Raw genomic sequence first — 19869 nt, forward strand, 5'->3', positions numbered from 1 at the left:
TCTCAGGAAAGTCGACAGGAGAGCAGGATCAACGGATATATTGCAGATATGTTTGTCAGCAGTTCACTCGGTCAGCCATAGTGTTCCCACTGACAACGCGTGAGAAGCCCGTTTGTCGCCTTTTTACAATTAGAGCGTTCATTCTCCTCCACAGTTCGGATGTAGGTGATGTTGAAAAACCACAAGGTGTTGTGAGCATTAAAATCTCCCATCACAGGAAGAGCCCGTATTTCGGCTAAGAGATGCATCTAGATGCCCGTGTATCTGACAGGATAGGAGGTAATTCACGCGAAGACTATCAGTTCCGTATCAAGCTGGACCGGACTCGACAGTATGTCAATCCTGATACCGAACCCGATAGTCTGGAATATGGTGTAACCAATTTTGGCAGCCCACATGTAGCGGTTTTCCACCGGATAACCTGGATTAATGCTGTTTCATGCGTGCGTTTCTTGCAGGACCCGGTATATTGACTAGAACTGATCGACCAGCAGCAGTTGGTCCCCCAAACCATCTCTGAGACCGTTAGTGTTTCACTGTGGAGCGAGAGTGATTCGACCCATCCTTAGTGATGAAGTCGAGTCACTGTCGCTAATTATTTGCCTGCGAATGATGCGGCTTCTGCCCCGGAGAAGCAGTTAGTTCTGCTTTCGACCGAGGCTCCTACCGAAATTTGTGAAAAGGCTTTCTTCATTCGAAGTGCATGTTCCATGATGCTGTTGAGTTCATTGAGGTTTCGTTTGTGTTGTGTCTGAGCTGGTCTCTCTACTAATAATGCTGAGAGCGTTTTTGTAGCTAGACTTGTATAGCGAAGGCTCTTCTTTGATGAGGGTCGAGGGAAAGCAGGTGTTCCTGGTTCAAAACCCGGTTGAGACATAAATTCGACTTCGATTGCAACACCAGTAGGTTGCTCGCCAGACCAAATATTGCCCAACCACTTTTGTTTGATTGTATATTGCTGTGGGTTCAACACCGCCCCGTGTCATTTTGCAAGTTTATGATGGATTACTGTCGAATTCATGCGATGTGCCAACTGAATTTTCTTACGTTTGTGTAAAGTGACCATTTGCCTTGCCGGAGAGTCGCCCAATACGAGGCTTACACGTCTTTACTCAGGAAGTATTTGCACACAACTGGCGGCCGCTTTGTGATGCCTGAGACTGCTCTGCTGTCTGTGTAGCGTACGTTCTATTGTGGTTGGTACCCTTGCATGTCGCGTTGCTTAGCGCATCGTTTGCAACCAATTGCTGTGTTTTGCATACTGCAAAAGGCAATGAGTTAGATACAGTGTAGTAATCCCTCACAGTTTGTTTGGTTGAATTTTCTGGGTCAGTACTACGTTCAAAACTGTACGTCCTACTCCATCATTCCTATTGCTTGGCCGAGAATTCTTCGTACTCAAACAACGTTGTATATCTGTGCAGATCAAATTATTTTTGTTATTCTGTTAGTGTGCTGCTAACTGCGCATTCAATTTGTCGGTTGTTTGTTTACATTAATACTTATTTCTGACCTTCGAATGACATTACAAAGTATCACATTTTAGAATCCTTGAATAAAATAAGATATGCTGATCTCATTTCTGTGATGCAATGCTTTACCATAATCAGGGCTTGTTTAACTCAATATTGCCCAGTGGTACCGAGTGGCCTTGAGATGGCCTTATACGTTTATGCGATTTATTTAAAACGATGTTTAGCCCTAAACAAACTACGCTATGACTTTGTGAAATATTTCACATGCAGAAAAGATGAATTTAGACCAATATACTATCAATGAGAAACCAACTCACCAGATAGAAATGGGTCCATAAATAATAGTCTACATTTTGTGAAATAGTTCACTAGCAAATATCAAGACTGTCTCACAAATTGCAGAGGCTTTACCACCTGAATGGAAGAGAAACGAATAGTCATTTTAATATATCTCGTATTACGAATGAAATGGTAAATCAGCAGCTGTGGAAATTTCCTATTGATTTTTTTTCTAAATTTAAAAAATGAAGATATTTTTGTAATATATTTCACTTTTTGGTCAGAAATACCACTACTAATTCTGGCATCCCTTCCTATCATACAACATTCAATCGTCGTATGCAATATGTAAAGACTCGTACGCAATATATGCAATTTGTGTGCAAGCTTTTGATTCGGAAACATCTCGCATCAAATATCTGTTGGTTAGGCGCATTCCAAAATGCTTTTTATGACTCACTTGTCGGTTGACCTGTGTACAATTTGCTTGCAGGTAGAATTATGCTAATTGAGTACTTATTTTGACAATAATTATCAACCAACCAGAAGCCACACGTTACCGGTAATTCAAGTTTGGATGATTCATCAACTGCTTTCCCTTTCAATTTTCACTTATATCCAAATGGGTTAGCCAAACTAGTTCTGAGTAAAAGCAATTTGAGAAACCTCCCTGCTTAATGATTGTTTAAATACTCATGTTGGTCATCGGTTAAGCCGCAGTTCAAATAAACAAACCGAAATCAAAGGTCACAAACATTTTCAAGCAACATGAACTTCAAATCCTTACTCCGTATTAGCTCCATTTTGGTAGCGATCGGATTCGCCACCAGTAAGTCCCTGCCGGACGGGGAAGAAGCCGGGACAGTAGTAGCAGCAGTGACAACAGAGCTGCCGGTGGAAGCCAAAAACTATGAGGATGTCGTACCGCAGCAGCAGTACATTTCTCCTTTCCTGAAGATTCATCAGATGATGGTTGCAGTGCAGGACAAGGTGAAGGAAACGGCAGTCAAAACGAAGCTGAACGTCGAGCTGGCTGCCGCCAAGTGGACCAATGGAGTGAAAAATTTGTTCAACGGTAAGTTGGACAAGAAGAAAAATCCTCACGAACCCGAAGTGGTGATTGTTACGCTGCCCCCGAATGAGGTTTACGTGCACGTGGATGAGCACGAGCACGGCGGTTACTACAAGAAGTGAGGAGATGGAGATTTTCGAGTTACTATTTAATTATTTATTTATTTATTATTTATTTGTATATACTTGACCAATAAACGAACGTGTTTAAATGTAAACAATGATTTTGGATTACGCATATGTATTTGTATCATGGTAATCGCTTCTCCCATCTGCGCCGCAATGTGTAACTAATTTGTTGGCAAATTAACAAGTCCAATTTTCACCATTTCCCGTTTCAATCACTCTATGTCCATTAGTGGGGCAGGTACTTAGTGAACCGCGATTGTCAAATGATGATGATGGTCAACTGAAAGATAAACTAAATGATGGACGTTAGCCATTGTTTCAGCAGTGGTTATTCAATGGTTGAAAAGTTAGAGGCCATTAAAAAATATAGGTGCGCTTTTTAGCTACTTTTTTGTCAACTAACGTTACTATCAGGCATTGCATTTATCGCTCACATGAGCAAATGCGTCCGGATAATTTACTATCTTACTATGTTTAAATGCCGTAAGGTTCTACTGCATCGATTTTGTTGGATATTTTCGGTAAATTTTAGACTAAGAGGAACGAAAGCAATGAAATTGAAAAACGGATAGGTATTCTAGAGCGAATCAGTTATAAACTTAGAACGGAAAACTAGGACTAGGTAGGCTCATATGGACATGATCGAAAGGGAATGTGAAGAATTCTTTGCCTTCTGCTAAGTAGGAGTTGGGCGTTGCACCCAAGTCTACCGCATGGTCTATGGTAGAACATAACTCATCATCATGTTTTACAGCCGACGCCGGCAAAAAAATTTCTTCACAAATCCTCGCCTAGGTGCAATGCCTGGTAGATTGCCGCATGGTTCTACTTTATATCGATGGCTTGCAGTCGATTGAATGCACACGTACACGGTTTAATGCTAGTAGAAGAAGAAAGAATGATCACGTGATCGCTCTAGGCGAGGATTTGTGAAGAATTCTTTGCCGGCGTCGGCGGAAGAACATGATGATAAGTTATCTTCTGTCAACGACCAGGCCCGTAGAGAGGGGGTAGGAGTCAGGGGGGTTAATTATACCGGGCCCGGGGTTATTTTAGAAAAGAATTTAAAAAACTCCTGAAATTTAGCTAATGTTGCGAATACCTGGAACCTTATGTTCATCGTAGAGATTTGGTGTCTTCAATGGAATTTTCCACAATAATTTTCTGGATCCTTTGAACGCTAAAAACCGATTAAATTCACCTAGAAGTGCGATTGAACCATTTTGGTAAAATTTATTACAAGTGTTGCATTTGCTCATTTAATTGACTGGTGATACAAGAAACGAAAACAAGTTGTCATTTGTTCGAATCTCGATAAGAAAGGATTGTGTATCAGCAGTAGCATTTAAAGTTTGCAGCAAAATTTAGCTGATAATTGTTTTAGGTTCCTACTTAAAATTTTGTTGTAAAACCATATTTTCGGATAACTTTTTTACTTCCCAGAATGATTTAAAACGTACGTCGGGTCACCACGAAATTAATACAATACATTGGTTCTGCTACAACTAAGAATAATTTCTTAACAGAACTCGAACAAATAACGGCTTATTTATCGGAGTTGTATCATGGCAATTGATTGATTAAATGGAAGTAACATATGTGATGAATACTGATACTATCAGAATGATTAAAACTCACTGTTAGGTGAAGCATATGAGTCATCATTCTGGAAAGTTCTTTCAAAGATTTCAAGTCTCTGCGATAATATGCTCTTTACTGTGGTTATTAGGTTTGAAATGTAGCCGTTACTTTGTTACAATTCACCTTTCTACACGAGGTGGCCATACCGCCTTAGTCACCGGTTTGGGTCGTTTTTTATCGTCTCTAGAGGAATTCCACGTGGGCGAACTTTCATCCCTTCAAATACCAAAAGTCACTGAGCGGAAGTCGAACTGAGCGGAAACAAGCACTTTATAAATAATAAACGTAGGGGTGAGCGTAGCGTAGTTGGTAAATCGATTTCCTTGTACGCAGCGCATCTGGGTTCGAGTCCCGACCCCGCACATAGGGTTAGAAATGTTTCATAAGAGATTTTTCTAACCCGAAGAGGCGAATGACCTTAAGGTTAAAACCTCTATAATCAAAATTAAAAAAAATAATAATAAACGACACAGCCGAAATACATTTAATGACCAGACATTTATTTTATTTTATTCGAAGAGGGAATAATTTTAACACCAAATAGGAAGGAGTTTTATTCGCGCATTTTATTTCGTTGACATTACCCTTCAGGGACACCGCGTGATGTTTCTTTGCGGTCGTTCTGCTCGTTGGTCGACATTCAGCAAATTGGGCGATCTTCGGCGGGGTTACAGGAAAGGACGCAGGTAGCGCCGAGCGATATCGACGACGACGAGGGGTCTCCAGAGGCTGCAGCTATTCGGCCAATTTTTGACGATTTTCACTAATGAACCCGGGAAGTGACACTACGCGCATAAATCACACGAATGTTTTACAATGTCGAGTGGGGTTTTGAACTAAACCGCTATGCCAAACTCTTTTCGGTACATGAAGTATAATGGCATTCACAGTGACGTTTTTAACTTGCCAGTCTATTTCACTACCGTTCTACGGATGGGTTCTTTTTTCGACACCAAAAAACTATCTTCTCAATCGAACGCGCGGGCACGTTGGGCGTGTGATCGCTTCTGCTGGTACTTACTCCTCTGGGTCAAATTACCTATAAGGGACCATTCATAAATTACGTAACACGAACAGTGCCCAAAATTGGCTCCCCCTCCCCCCATGTAACAAATTGTTACAAATTTCTCTATCCCCCCTCCCCCATTACGTAACAAAAATTTTTTTTTTGTTCAGTGAAATCATGTTGCGTAACGATCTAGCTTACTCCTCCTCCCCCATATGTAACAACTTGTCGTAGTCCCCCCCTCCTAAACGCGTTACGTAATTTATGGATGGTCCCTAAAAGCTTGGCTATTCTGGACCTTTCCATCCTTTCCTTGTCCAGTTTCCAAACTGTTTCCCACCGTGACCTGTCTCAGATCACCCGCATCAGACCGCCCCGCATTGGATGACGATGACAGTATGATGATGACGGCAGACGTTTACATTTATCGTTTAGGGTTGGTGTCGTTATATAATTTTTGAATTCCAATTTTTATAACAAATGACAAATATTTTAATCCGTGCTGCTTGTTTCCTAACGGATGTTCAATACAAAATGTAAAGAGCGCAATTTTATTTCACTCCAAGAGAATTGCTCTCTGGACTCCCTAGAAATAGGTAGCATGTTTCTTTTTGCTCGGGTGCTGTCAGTTCAGCACTCCGCGAGCGTGTTGTACGGTTTTACGAAACGCATGGTCATCGTGCAAAAAAGTTTACGGTAGACCACTTTCGAGACGAAAACGTGCCCGTGAGAGCAGTCAACCGGATCCCGGAATCACTGAGCGTGGAGCGGAAGGCTGCTAGCGGTCGTCCGGTGAAGGTAATGACGAAGAAGAAGAAGGAAACGTTGAAGAAGCTGTTCGACAACAAGGACGGAACGAGTTTGCGTGACGCCGGCCGAAAATATCACTCCTTCCATATCTTAATTCACCAAATCCTCAAGACGTAGGACATCTATCTTGAGCAGAAAAAGATATCGCACGTGCCAAAAGAAATGAACCCGACCAACTTGTCCCAGTAACGTCCCATTTTTCGGCTCCCTCAGTGCTCTACTGTACAAAAATAATTGGCAGGCCAAGCAGTTGACCACCAGGATCTGGAATTGTATCCGGAAGATGGACGTCAGTGCCGTCCAGCGCTCTTGTGAGAGCATCGCGACTAAGTTGCGTCGTAGGGCTGACCAGGGCCCCTTCTCCAATATTCATTGACGTTTTTTGAAGAATAAACATTATGTTTTTAATAAAAAAATACTGAATTCGTTGAAAAAAATTGTTTTTTAACTCTCTGGAAGTCGCGCAAATGAACCGCTGAACGAGCAGCCGCTGGTGCGCCAAGACGATTTCGCTAGATTTTCAGAGCAGCGTGCATTCAGATCACTAGTGCGACTTCTGGAAGGTTAACTACATCACTGAAAAATTCTCATTTTGTATTGAACACCCGTTAGGTATATATATATATATATATATATATATATATATATATATATATATATATATATATATATATATATATATATATATATATATATATATATATATATATATATATATATATATATATATATATATATATATATATATATATATATATATATATATATATATATATATATATATATATATATATATATATATATATATATATATATATATATATATATATATATATATATATATATAATTTAAATAGAATAATGATAAATGAATAATTAAATAAATAAATAAATAAATAACAGAATCTAACTTTGATACCAACCAGGGCTATTAGGCGAAACTTAAACGAAACTCAAACATGTAAACATGGATTGATAGCCAACGTGGCGTTCAAGTTTCACTTAGACATTTACAGACAATAATTTTATAGGAGTACACAAAGAGCAGGCCTCGTCAAACTGTGCACTATTATTCATGTACCTACAAAACAAAAAAATGACAATAAATATAGTAATGCATTTTAGCTGACTCAGTGACCAAGGGTAGCATTGTAACCATCCTCGAAAAGGTCACAACTTGTACAATTGTTGTGTTGACAGAAACAATAATTTTTTATAAAAAAAAATCCTAACAAGTCGTTGTTTTCGGCAAAGTTGTTCTGCATTATATGTATTATAGTGCGTGAAACATTAAAGAATAAACCGAAGTTACCAATACTTTGATCCATACAGCCCGTTTAAGTATGCAGATAAATAGACTAATGATTCTATATGTCACGGTGTTAGATCCGTTAGTTTGTGGATATATATTATTAAGAACCTTATCCTGACGCTACTGTTCATTTAATGGCATTCTGACGTAAAAAAAACATTTTAGCTAGGCATCCTCCGCCATCGTGTGCGGCATCTCACCCGCAATTTTGATGCCGCATCTCTGCCAATTGTAGGGGAGAGATGCCATACAACGGCATTTTACTTAGAATTTACAGATGACCGTATTCGTGCTGAAAGTGCCTTCTAAAAGGTCCCAACTATTCAACTAATACATGATTTACCAAAAAAAAAAATCGATTGATTTAAAAGAACGAAATTTTAATGTGATTCTGAAAATTTCCGTGCTTTACGATGCAGCTGGATGCACTTAATCATTAATAAAGGTTTTGTGAGTTATATATCTACAATATTGTAGTTCTTCGAAACACAAACTACGAGAACTAGAGAGTGCGTCATCTATCCCGGAATTACTCTATTCTCAGTTTTTCCCACTTGCTCGTAATTTTCTTTTCGTCCTTCGCTATTCATTTGGTCTTTCAAAATTTGCGCTTAACCATATCCAATAAATCGGACGGAGTGCAGTACAGTTTGGTGGGTTTATGGTGCAAAACCAACCGAATAATCCTGTACGGTTTTGCAGTAGTGCGTGATGCCACTGCCAATTTAGTCCAAAACAACTGTTTTTGATCGTGCTGCATTTATAACGGCATAGCAGTTTTTGGAGATGCTCAGTTTTGTAAATCTCCTGTTTCATGGTGCTTTTGATCACAAATGGTTCACTACATTTTCCACAAGTGCATATAGCCTGCCAAATCAGGTACTTCGAAGCGAATTTCGAAAGCTTCTTCCGTTTGAAACGGATATCTACAGCAGTTCTTACCCGTGAAATAGTCCTGTTATGGCAACTGCTTGATATCCGCTTTGATGTTGGTCTCATCATCAATGATGATTCTTTAGTCTCGTGTAGAACTTTTGGACGCGCGTTTTGGCATCACTTCGCTGGTGTTCGTCCCGATTTCGTAAGTTCTGCATATTATACGCTTGCAATCAAGATCTTTTCTTGGCACACTAGACGAAACTTTGCGATACATCTGGGTTTCTGGCCATTTCCTGTGTTGAAATGTTTGGATTCCGCTTGAAATGAGTAAATAACGTTCTGTCGTTTTTTTGCGTTTTTTGTTCCTGGTTCTCATCCAGCTCCTAACATGTGGTCCACTGCCATCCGTTCCAAGAATCTTTCAGACGACCGAATTATATCCATCAGTTTTAATTTGAATCGCTGGTTGAAATGTTGAACTACTTGGAATTTTTGGTGTTTCTGGAAACGATGGAAACTCATTGTTTTAACTTAAATTTCTAAGACCATGAGCTACAGTTTTGTGACCGCCTCCTCGAGCTATTATATTTGGCGACCTCTGAAGAGATAAATTTTAGCTTTTACAAGAAATCGCATCTGCCTATAGTTTTCTGGAGCAGTAACTGATATTCACACATGCGGATCGCGTCGCAGTCTTCCAAAACCAATAGAGCATAACGATTTGTCGTGGGGAGTGGTGTAGCTCTCTTTAGTATTTCTGCAAAAAAGTGCTTAGAACGTCATTTAAGGGATTCCATCCTCATGATTCTCTGCACATTTTCAAAGATGACGTAGTTAGGCAAAGCAGTTCCACAAATGAGTACGCAATAAGGCTTTGAATAGATACACCATTTTATCCAGAACTATGTGATTGCTATTCAAATCCAAACTCGCTTGAGAAAGTGGTTCTCAAAATAGCCAGCCCATTCTTAAACTAGCCTACCCATTCATCCTAGACCAACTCGAATCGACGACCACACCGTCGATCTCAACTATGTGAACGGACATTAATCCTTCATAAAAGACTTATCGTCCCTAATGAGTTGCTTGCTCTAGACAGGGTACCATAATTCTGAGCTCATCTGGATGAATTTTCGAGATATCTTTCACGACTGAATATTACTGCGTCAGTTCATTAGAAATTTGTAGAATATTTGATCCGAAAGATGATCAGATATGGTCTTACTGAGTTCAATGTAGGATTTTAAACGTGAGTCAGAGCCTTCGATGACGAATCTTATTACATTCCACCATCACCTGGATCTTTTTCGGGATAATTCATTATTGCGCGGTCCCAAAGCCTGGCGCAAAGTGAAAACATAAGGAATACGAAGTAAGAGAGAAAAACTACAGGAGATATAAAAATTGAAAGACAAGTCAAGGGATGAGTAAAAGTTGGAATCTTCCGATTTTCTTAGCAACCGGTACAAAGAATGTGAAAAAACCATTTTTTCTGTTCCTTAATTTTGATTATAGAGGATTTAACCGAAGAGTTATTCACTTCATTTTTCCGGCTTAGAAAAATCTTTTAGAAAAAATTATTACCCTACATGCTGGAGTGGGAATCGAACTCAGGTGAGCTGAATACAAGGCAATTTCTTTATACCAATTATTATTTCCATATGCACTCCAAATTATGCAGGGATGGATTCAGAGGACCTATAAATCCTGAATCCCCCACTGCAAAATTTCAACTTGTTAAAAAATTCAAATTGGTTCAAAACTCAAAATCACCAAATTTTTCATTGAGTTTCACTAAATGAGGTTATTATATATTACGTATTGTACAATGCTCATATCGAAATCTAAGTCAGATTCTGTTTTTGGCATGGGCATGCTCCCATTTTGGAGTCGCAGCGGGTGAGTAACACTCTCTGTCTAACACTTTGGAATGGGATGTACGATGCACTGATAATATAAATTCGTGAATATAATGAATCATCCAATGCACGAATTCATTCGTTGTTTTCTGCAACGAAGTATTTTCGTGCATTGTAAATAGTAAGTTTCGTTCATTTCATGAACAAGAATGGCCGTATGGTGAACGAAAGCTTTCGTAAATTTTACACATTTAATGTACACTGCACGAATGTTATCGTTGATAACGACATTATTTTTCGTGAATGAAATGAAATGTTTTGTTTATTTTAATAAACGTTTGTGTATATTACGAACGGTTTCGTTCATTTTAATAAACGTTTATGTATATTACAAACGATTTCGTTGGTCGCATTCGATCTTTTAGGATCGATGTTTGACAGCACCGATATGGCTCCGGCAGAGAAAAACTCAAAATTATTCATACAAAATCAACGAGCAGTTCGCGACGGCTCAACTGATTCTGTACTGCTCCAGATTCTGAATCAACTGGAAGCGAAAGAGGTTCAGGAAATCTTCCTGCAACCGGCGGACACGGATACGACTACTAAATAGTCAGACAACAACAATTATCTGACGTATAGCAACAATGGCTCCATATTGCTCTTTTGACGTGGACGGTTTGGCGAATGGTGCTCTGATAAACTCGTAATAAAAAATAAAAGTGTTTTGATAGAACTCGTTGAAAATCGTTGGTTTCGTGGACGATGTGTCAATAACGGCGAGACACTTGAAATGGAGATCAAGCTGCAAATAGCTCACTACAAGACGGATTTTTTGTTGGACAGCAACTGCAAAGTGGTTCAGCGGATACAGATTACCATCGAAGGGCATGTGAATGCATCGAAGCGTGCACTGAAGCAATTGGGAGTGATAATCGACGACTGATTGAGCTTAAACAACCACGTTGAATGCACATGCGAAATTTCGGGTCTTTATCTAGTGTTTCGTTATCGATACTGCGATATGGGGCTCCTGGTTGGGGTGCGGCGCTGAAAACCAAGTGAAACCGCGAAAAGCTGAACAGGACGCTTCGACTGCTGGTCGTACGAGTTGCGATTGCGTACCGGAGGCAGTATGCCTTGACCCTGAGATGATCCCCATCTGCATTTCCCTGACGGAGGATATCAAGTGCTACAATCAATGAAACGTCAGAAACGTGAGGAAGATGATGACAATCGATTCGATGGTGACGTAGCAGCAGGAATGGGATAATACGGAGAAAGGAAAGTGGACCTACCGGCTCATCCAAACCTGTCGACGTGGGTCAATAGAAAGCACGGAGAGATGACCTTCCACCTGAAACAGCTCCTACCGAGCCACGGCTGCTTAAGGAGTATCTTCATCGGTGTGGGTATGCGTCTTTGAATGTCCGAGGTTTGAATTCTTTGAATGTCCGAGGAGAGGTTTGAAGTGACGTGCAGGGAGCTACTTAAAACGGGAGGACCGGACATTAACCCGGATAATGTCAAGCGACGTAGAGACGTGGAACGCAGTAAACAGAGATATGATGTAGATCAGTGATTCTCAACCTGGGGTCCGTGGGCCCCTAGAGGGCCGCGAAGCCATTGCTGGGAGTCCGCGAAGAAAAATATATTTTCCGAGTGCATATTGAAATTTCAAATCTTGTTTCCTAACAAATTGAAAATAACATATTGATAGCATACAAAATTGATGTTTATCTGTGCGGGTCCGCAGCAACCCAGTGTGATATCTATCATGACCGTCTTACAGCGGAATGGACATCGAACAACGGTTTCGGGAGAGCAATCACCGCCAGGAAACTCTCCGCAGGTAAAAGCTAGATCCACCGCCGAGGACTAGTCGAATAGACCGCAACAGAGCAGCGGGTATGAGTCGTCGAAACGCCAGCGAACCGGACGTCACGCTCCATGCGGATTCGCCAGACCGACCACAACACCCCACCGGTTGTTCCGATAGAAAATAGCGAAAACCAAAGATGAATCGATATTGGGAGAACTTTTTTCGCCAGGGAACTCTTCGTCAGCGCAAGCTAGATTCACCGCTGGGGACTAGATTGAGTAGACAGCAACGAGACATCACTAGTCGCGGGTCATCAACGCACCAGTGTACCGAACACCCTGCTTCACCAGAATCGCTGAACTGACCTCGGCACCTAGCTGATTGGCTCGATCTCGGGAGAACTTCTCTCGCCGGGGAATTCTCTGTCGGAGTAGGTCAGGTCCATCGTCGGGGACTAGACCGAGTTGTTCGCGAACAAGTCGAGGACTGAATGTACCATCAAGGAAGTAGTGCTAAATGCCCCAAGAAGAGAACTAAATGGCTTAAAGGAGTTGCGGTGCTAAATGGCACCGGTTACGGAGTCAAAGGGCTCAAGAAGTTGTGGTATTGAAACCAAATAAGAATCGGTATCGGGAGAACATTTTTCGTCTGGGACCTCTCCGTCAGCTTACAGTCAGATTCACCGCCGGGAACGAGACCGCGTAGACCGCGACGATACACCTCCAGTCGCGCCGGGTCTCCAGCAAACCGAATACCCTACTCTACCGGAATCGCCGAACTGACCGCAGCATCTGGCTGGTTGGCTCGAACTTCTCTCGCCGGGGAACTTTTCGTCGGAGTAGGCTAGATCTATCGTCGGGGACTAGACCGAGTAGTTTGCGAACCAGTCGGAAGCTCAACGAAGAAGTGGTACTGAATAGCACAAAGGAACTAAAGGGCTCAGTAAATTAGACAGTCTGAAGTTTGCCGCGCAGATTGTCCTCGTAGGGGAAGAGCATTTATATTATACCGACAGCTAGCTTTCCTACCTACCCAAACCCGTTCCCTGAGTTGTTGGTTTTTGAACTTTTTTTCCTGCTCAGAATGTTTTTGAACATTTTTTCATATACATACAAAAAAAAAATTATATCCCCCCGAAAAATTTTCTTACTACGCCACTGAATAACACAAATGAATTGAAGCAAGTTTGCTGAATAAACAAGGCTATCTATAATGGTTAATTTGTTATGATTTTTTTTAAAAGATTTAAGGTAGGGTGGCTCTTGAAAAATAGGGTTGCTTATATTATCTTTTGATGTGTTAATTTCTCGCAAATGCATTGTTCTAGAGATTTTTTTGAATTTTTATTGGAGCACATTTTCACGGTAGCACTGATGTTTCAATCCCTTTTGTTTGGTTAGTTGCAAGCGATTTATACAGCTTTTCTTCAAATCTAACTATCTTCAAACATTGCAATTTGATTTTCAATCTATCAATTCCATCTGGAAGATCGATGATTGGTTAGTTACAGAGAACAAAATTTATTTATTTTTTAAAAGAGCTATGTTTTTAAACAAAATTTTTCATTAATATTTACGAAAGAAAAAATAACAATCCCTGGAGCGAATGTCATGATAACATTTATCACATTTTGAAACTATTTTTATTAATGCATATTTTCGAAGATTTAGGAATAAAACGTTTATTTCTAGCTATATTTTTCATAAAAAAATGTGAAAATTCATTTTCTCGAGAATTTTTTTAAATGTCATGTAGCGCCATCTACATAAGTTATAAAGTATAAGTGTCTTCAGTACATGTGTTAAAAATATAAAACAAACAACTTTGCCGAAGAAAGTTTTTCGATAGAACACCTTTGTCAAAAGATAGAATTGATTTAGATCAGTTTCTACTTATCTAGATCAAAACCAGAGTTGTCAAAATAATTATCATTTTTATCTAAGATACTTTGCTAAAGACACAAATCCTCCAGGATATATACCCAGGGCACTAGAGGTTTTGAGCGTCGAAAGTAGCGTTCTGCCCCACCGTATGACGTCTGAATTTGATAAAAACATGAATAAAATTGAATTTGAACTTTTTTTCTTTCATCTCATTCCATTTCATTTGTGATTAAAAATCCTTGAAACATTTTTGAAATCGTAAATTGAAAATCTAAACTTTAAAAAAAGGTACCATTTTTGGCAGAGTTCCGGTTTTAGAAACTGAAAAAAATTGTTGACAAAAACGGAATCCCACTGTATTAGGTAGACCACACAATTTTATCCATGGTTCTGTTGATGTCTCAATAATACTTACATTTGTGCCGTGCGAAAAGTCCTATTGTCAATGAGTTGAACAGAAATAACTGCTTTACCAGGTTCACGCGATTAAAGTGAAAACAGGAATGTGATTAAAATAAGCGCATCACCCTGTGTAATTGTTTCATTTCATCACAGTATCCAACACTGTCAACGAATGAATCATCTCCTTTTTATCCAATTCCGACCGAAGAAGCGTGTTCCGTATATTGATGCGAACTGCGAACCTGCCAGAGACGAGAGCACTCCACCGTTCGCGCTAGAAGATTACACGATCACTCACCTCTCATTCGCTGTCGGACGTTTGCACCGAGTGGATCGTATATTTTTGCCGCAGCACAATTCGCGACCGCAATCAAACCGGTTCCAAACAACCAGTTCAAGTTTTGTACGATGAATCGAAAATTGTTTTTATTGTTGCTGATCGCGATCGTTGCTTCCGTCACCGGTAGACCTCAAAATACGGCACAAACACCGGCCACGGTTACGGACAGTTCCGCTATCAGTTCCACGGTACCAGCACCTGCAGAAGAGAGCAAAGTGTCTAAATTTTTCGACGATGTTTCGTCAGTGTTTAAACAGGGCACAGCCAAAGTCAAGGAAAGTTTCGAAAGTGCAGCATCGTCGGTCAAGGATGGGGTCATGCGGGGCTATGATTACGTCAAAGATAAACTAACCGGCACCGGAGATACTACGGCCACTCCAAGCAACAGCAGCGCAGTTTCGTTAACTACAACAGAAGAAAGTGTTTTCGCTAAAGTTTCGGAAATTGATACCGTATCGACACGATCCACAGGTGCAACAGTCAATTCGGTTGCCCGAGCAGTTAATGTGGAACCCAACGACGAGGAAGTCAAGGATGAGAACGAAGATCGATTAATATTCATTGGAGACGAAGAAACAGGGACGGATCCACCAACGACGACCGATAAAAAGTTAGGCTTGGACGATCGATTCATCATCGATGGACCGAGGGCGTGCAAAACTGGCCAGTCAGTGGTCAACGGGAAGTGTCGAAACACGTTCTAATTGAGCGAAATAAATCAACGCAGTACCGTCTACAAATCAAGTGTGATTTTATAATTTAATTCTATTGTAGAGTAATTCGTCGCGTCCAAGTGTTTGTGTAGCTTGTGGAATCGAGTCAAATAAATTGAGTTTATTCTTTTCAATGATCAACGGGGGAAATGTTGTATGTCGCAAGACTGTCTCCGGTACGGATCTTGTAGGATGTGTTTGTATGAAAGGAAAGGGTATCTCGTCGCCAAATCACATTATCGCATTCCGCTGAATTGGTTGATTGCAGTGTCACCGATCGTTAAGACAATTGCGTGTGATGAAAGATCGCCTACTTCCTGGATTGGCGGACTGCTAATATTAGCCAAGTGTACGTCGTGTGAGGCAAGCACTTGGGAAAACAATCTGCATCGTTTAAGCCGTCTAATGCCGAAGCTATTGCGGATTTGCTGCAAACTTTAATCATTCGCAGGCGACGGTGATTTGGCTGATAACCTCTCTTTCCCTCTCATTCCTTACTTTACGTTGCGAGAGGTTCATTTGTACCTAATGCGATGACATCAGTGGTGCAGCCGGCTGAGGTAGAAAAAAAGAGTGCGGTTGTTTCGTTTTAGAATTGTTCAATTGAAATTATTTACCGGCTCGATGGGAGTTTCCAGCTATTTCGGAAACTATTGGTTTCGGTCGATCTATTAGAGCTTGAAAAGTGGTTTTGGACCGGTTTTGTATGGTAGAGTATGTCAAGTGGTTTATTGTTCTAGCTGGTAGACCAATATATCCGACTGAGTGCAGGGTGGTTGGCTTTGATGTTTTGATATATGGAATGTCTACCAAGCCATTTTCAGTTAAATAATGAGCAACTGTGATTTAATTAATTACGCGACTGGTTCCAGATCACTTAATTAATTACTATTTTTAAAAGTAATAAAACGCCCTGTGTTTACTGCGCACCGAGACCCAACTATTTTATACTTCGCCGAAAGGGTATTGAACTACTTTTGATTTGTACTAAACTTCCTGATCGAGGAAAAATGGAATCTCACGAGCTTTGATTGCTACCGGTGAGTGGCGACACTGGCACCCCTATACACAGTTGTTGCCCGTGTAAACAAGTTTTAGTATCGTGTTCTTTCAATTCATTAAGATGCTGCGTTGCGTTTTCCTCGTGAGGAATACGCTGTGACTCAATCAGTTAACCTTGCCAGTGCCATAATAGCTATACGACTTGACCACATTACTGAACTATAACTTAGTAACAGATCGAAACAAAGATTTGAAATACTGTCTTTTATTTTTGAAACGAACCCTTTTGATATCAAGAGCAGCAGAAAGTGACACATTGTGGTTTGGCGGGTTTTTATGAGCCAGATTTTATTTCGCTCTCAAAATTACATTATTGGCTTATTCGCGATATCTAACATGTATTATACCTATACGTACGGTTTTCTAGAAATCATTTACAATTTGCCCATTCTAAGGGCGTAGCTTGCCATAGGAACTGACGGAAACCAAATTTTAAAAAATTGCCTAAAGACCCGTGAGGGAGCTTAAAAAAAATTAACGTGGCCGCAAAGTTTAAACTAAAGTTTGTATGGACATATTTCTGCACAACGGTTTAGTAGAAACACTGAACTCCTAGCAATTTTTAATTTTGTTCAGTTTAGATCGTCTGGAATATTCGATGATAAAAAAGTTCGAAGTCCAAAGAAAGATTTTTTTCCTGAATTGTGGTCAAGACATTTTTTTTGCTTTTATTTTTTTCAATGAAGAATTTTTTTCAAAACTTGTATTTTTGCATCATAAAGAAATTTTTGATTTCCGAAAAAGTCCTTGGGACGACATCCTATTTCTAGCGATTTTCCGTCAAAACGAAATTTTCCATTTTTAACTTTAATTGTTTGAATAAAGATAGAAAATCCCACGGAAAATGGGAAAAATATGCAATCATGCGTAGTTCACTCCTATTGTATAACATACTATTCGTACAAATTCAATCTTGAATTGCTAAAAGTAACCCTGCCCACTTAAAAATGTTTTATGGTTGAACAAAAATTGTCAAACAGGTATTTTATGAACTGTACTTTTAGTGGAATGTACCTCGACCATGTTTTTGAACCAAGCGACACAAGAAAAATGATCTGACGAAGGAATGCTAACATTAGGTGAATGCACTAAATTGTCCTAAATGTCATATTCAGGCTTTTTGAAATTTTCCGAAACGATGATACTCAACTTGATGGTGTGTTGTTGCGAGAAATGATTACTCAGGTTGATATCGTTTTGTCTTTTTAATGGTTAAATGATCAAAATCGAAAGCAGAAAATTTTCCCTATGACACCAAATACAGGAAACTATTTCTGCTATTAGCGCGATCAGCTTGTAGGCTCTCTGAGATGTTAAAACTTCTTGTTGACAACAAAATAAGTATTCAATTTGATGAGATTCTTTTCACCCAAAGGCGATCATGGAGATCGTCGTAGTTATATCTACTTTATCGACTCTCTAAATTTAAATAATTTTATTATTTTTTTAATGTTTTTCATTTTTGTTCTAACGACATTCAATTGGCATAGCAAGTTACCAAATGTTTTGAGCCTTACCCAAGTAACCATAAGCATTAAGTCATTTCACTATATTGGCTATACATTTGCACTATTGTTACATTGAAACTCCATTACAGCATCAACAATGCAATAAAGCTCTATATTAGCATCAAAAACGTATAAATACACAGCCGAAATATAGCATTATCGCTTACTCTATATGCGTATATAAAGCTGATATAATGCGTACATGCTTCAAGGATCTTTAAAGCATGAAAGCTTTACATGGGCATTTAGTGCCATTATAGAGCAAATAGAAAGTCGATATAATGCTATTGTAATGCTGTGGGTTTATTCGTCATGCAACTCTTCTTGAAGATTATATTCGGCATATTTCATTTCAATCGACCATATGCAATATAGTCCAGGCAGCAAACGCAACGCACTTACGGACGACGGCAAGGTACCTCAGTTCGAGACTTACTAAAGGTAATTGTCGTAAAACATTCATATCATGTGAAAACATAAACTCATTAAGGATATTCATTAGAATGCAATTATAAGAGAGTCAATTACGGTTTTAAACAGAATACCTTATTTTAAAGTTTTTCCTGTTTTTGCTCATCATACCGAAAGGAAACATAAGAAATGGTTTTAAAACCATGGCGGATAATGACAACCAACTGAAGGTTTTCTAACAGCATTAGTAGTTCCAATATAAGGCTTTCAAATTTGTCATTTCTGCGCTGGTGCTATATAATAACATTAGTACTGCAAAAACGAGCTGCCAATCTCTGCACAGTAATAGCACTATATTTCGCCATTTCTGGCATAATACCAGCATTAAATCAGTATTTAGGGTTTCACGGCTCTTTAAGACTGCCCTATATGGGGATCTAAACCAGAAATTAGGCTACGTTATAATGTTTATTGGTTACTTGGGAAGGATTCAAAATATACCTAGATCGGAAAACTAGAAGTGGCAGGCTTCAAATCTTGCGGACTAATCTTTTGTCATCAGCTGGTTGAGTTATGCAGAATTTCTGCAAATTATTGGTATATACAGAGCCGTAGCGTGGTCCTGTGGCGCCCTTGGCAGAGTCTTAGTTATGCACCCCTCTGGTGTTTACATTGACTTTCTTTTTCAGTTCGACCTTCAACCATGACACACCTACCCCGTACTTCATTCATGTTTGACTGTCGATCATTTCATGTGAATACTAGTCACAAATCTTTTAATGTATATTTATGAAATCAGTTGACGCTACGTGTTTGAAGGCGACAGAGGGAGCATCTGTTCAGAAGACATATTAGAGTGCCAATGGCATGTATGGGAAATAGGTGGTCATCGAATTTAATAACCGGACGCATATCAACAGCATTAGTCTCTTTACAAAATTTTAGCTCTATTCCAAATGTCATGCATGAAACAGCGGATCTTGTATCTTCTCGTTAAAAAAAATGTTTTGACAAAAGTTGCCCGCCTGGTACTTTTAATTTTTAAACTGAGATTTTCAAATAAAATCACAAAAATTGTTATTTTTTATTTTGGCTCCAGATTTCGATATTTCATAGATTTCTAAAACATATGGCATCTAGGAGCAGATCCCTTATGGTGCATTTTCAAAAATCAGCGAAATTAAATGTATTTCTTTCCATCAACATAGAAACCCGTAATGTATTTTGCGTTGCGTGTAAGACGTGAAAACCCTACAAAAAAATTCAA

The 19869-nt window shown here is 39.5% G+C and overlaps 1 protein-coding gene across 1 annotated transcript; it reads left to right on the plus strand.

Moving 5' to 3' along the window:
* The first annotated feature begins 14860 nt into the window (after positions 1-14860).
* Positions 14861-15762, plus strand: LOC131677919 (uncharacterized). The gene has a single exon (XM_058958022.1). The coding sequence runs from the start codon at positions 14977-14979 to the stop codon at positions 15610-15612; it is 636 nt and encodes a 211-aa protein (XP_058814005.1). The 5' UTR covers positions 14861-14976; the 3' UTR covers positions 15613-15762.
* Positions 15763-19869: the final 4107 nt, after the last annotated feature.

Source organism: Topomyia yanbarensis, chromosome 1 (assembly GCF_030247195.1).
Source record: "Topomyia yanbarensis strain Yona2022 chromosome 1, ASM3024719v1, whole genome shotgun sequence".
In the NCBI taxonomy this organism is placed as follows: Eukaryota; Metazoa; Arthropoda; class Insecta; order Diptera; family Culicidae; genus Topomyia; species Topomyia yanbarensis.

Excerpts from the sequence above, each read along its gene's own strand:
- LOC131677919 (XM_058958022.1), top strand. The coding sequence starts at position 14,977 with ATGAATCGAAAATTGTTTTTATTGTTGCTGATCGCGATCGTTGCTTCC.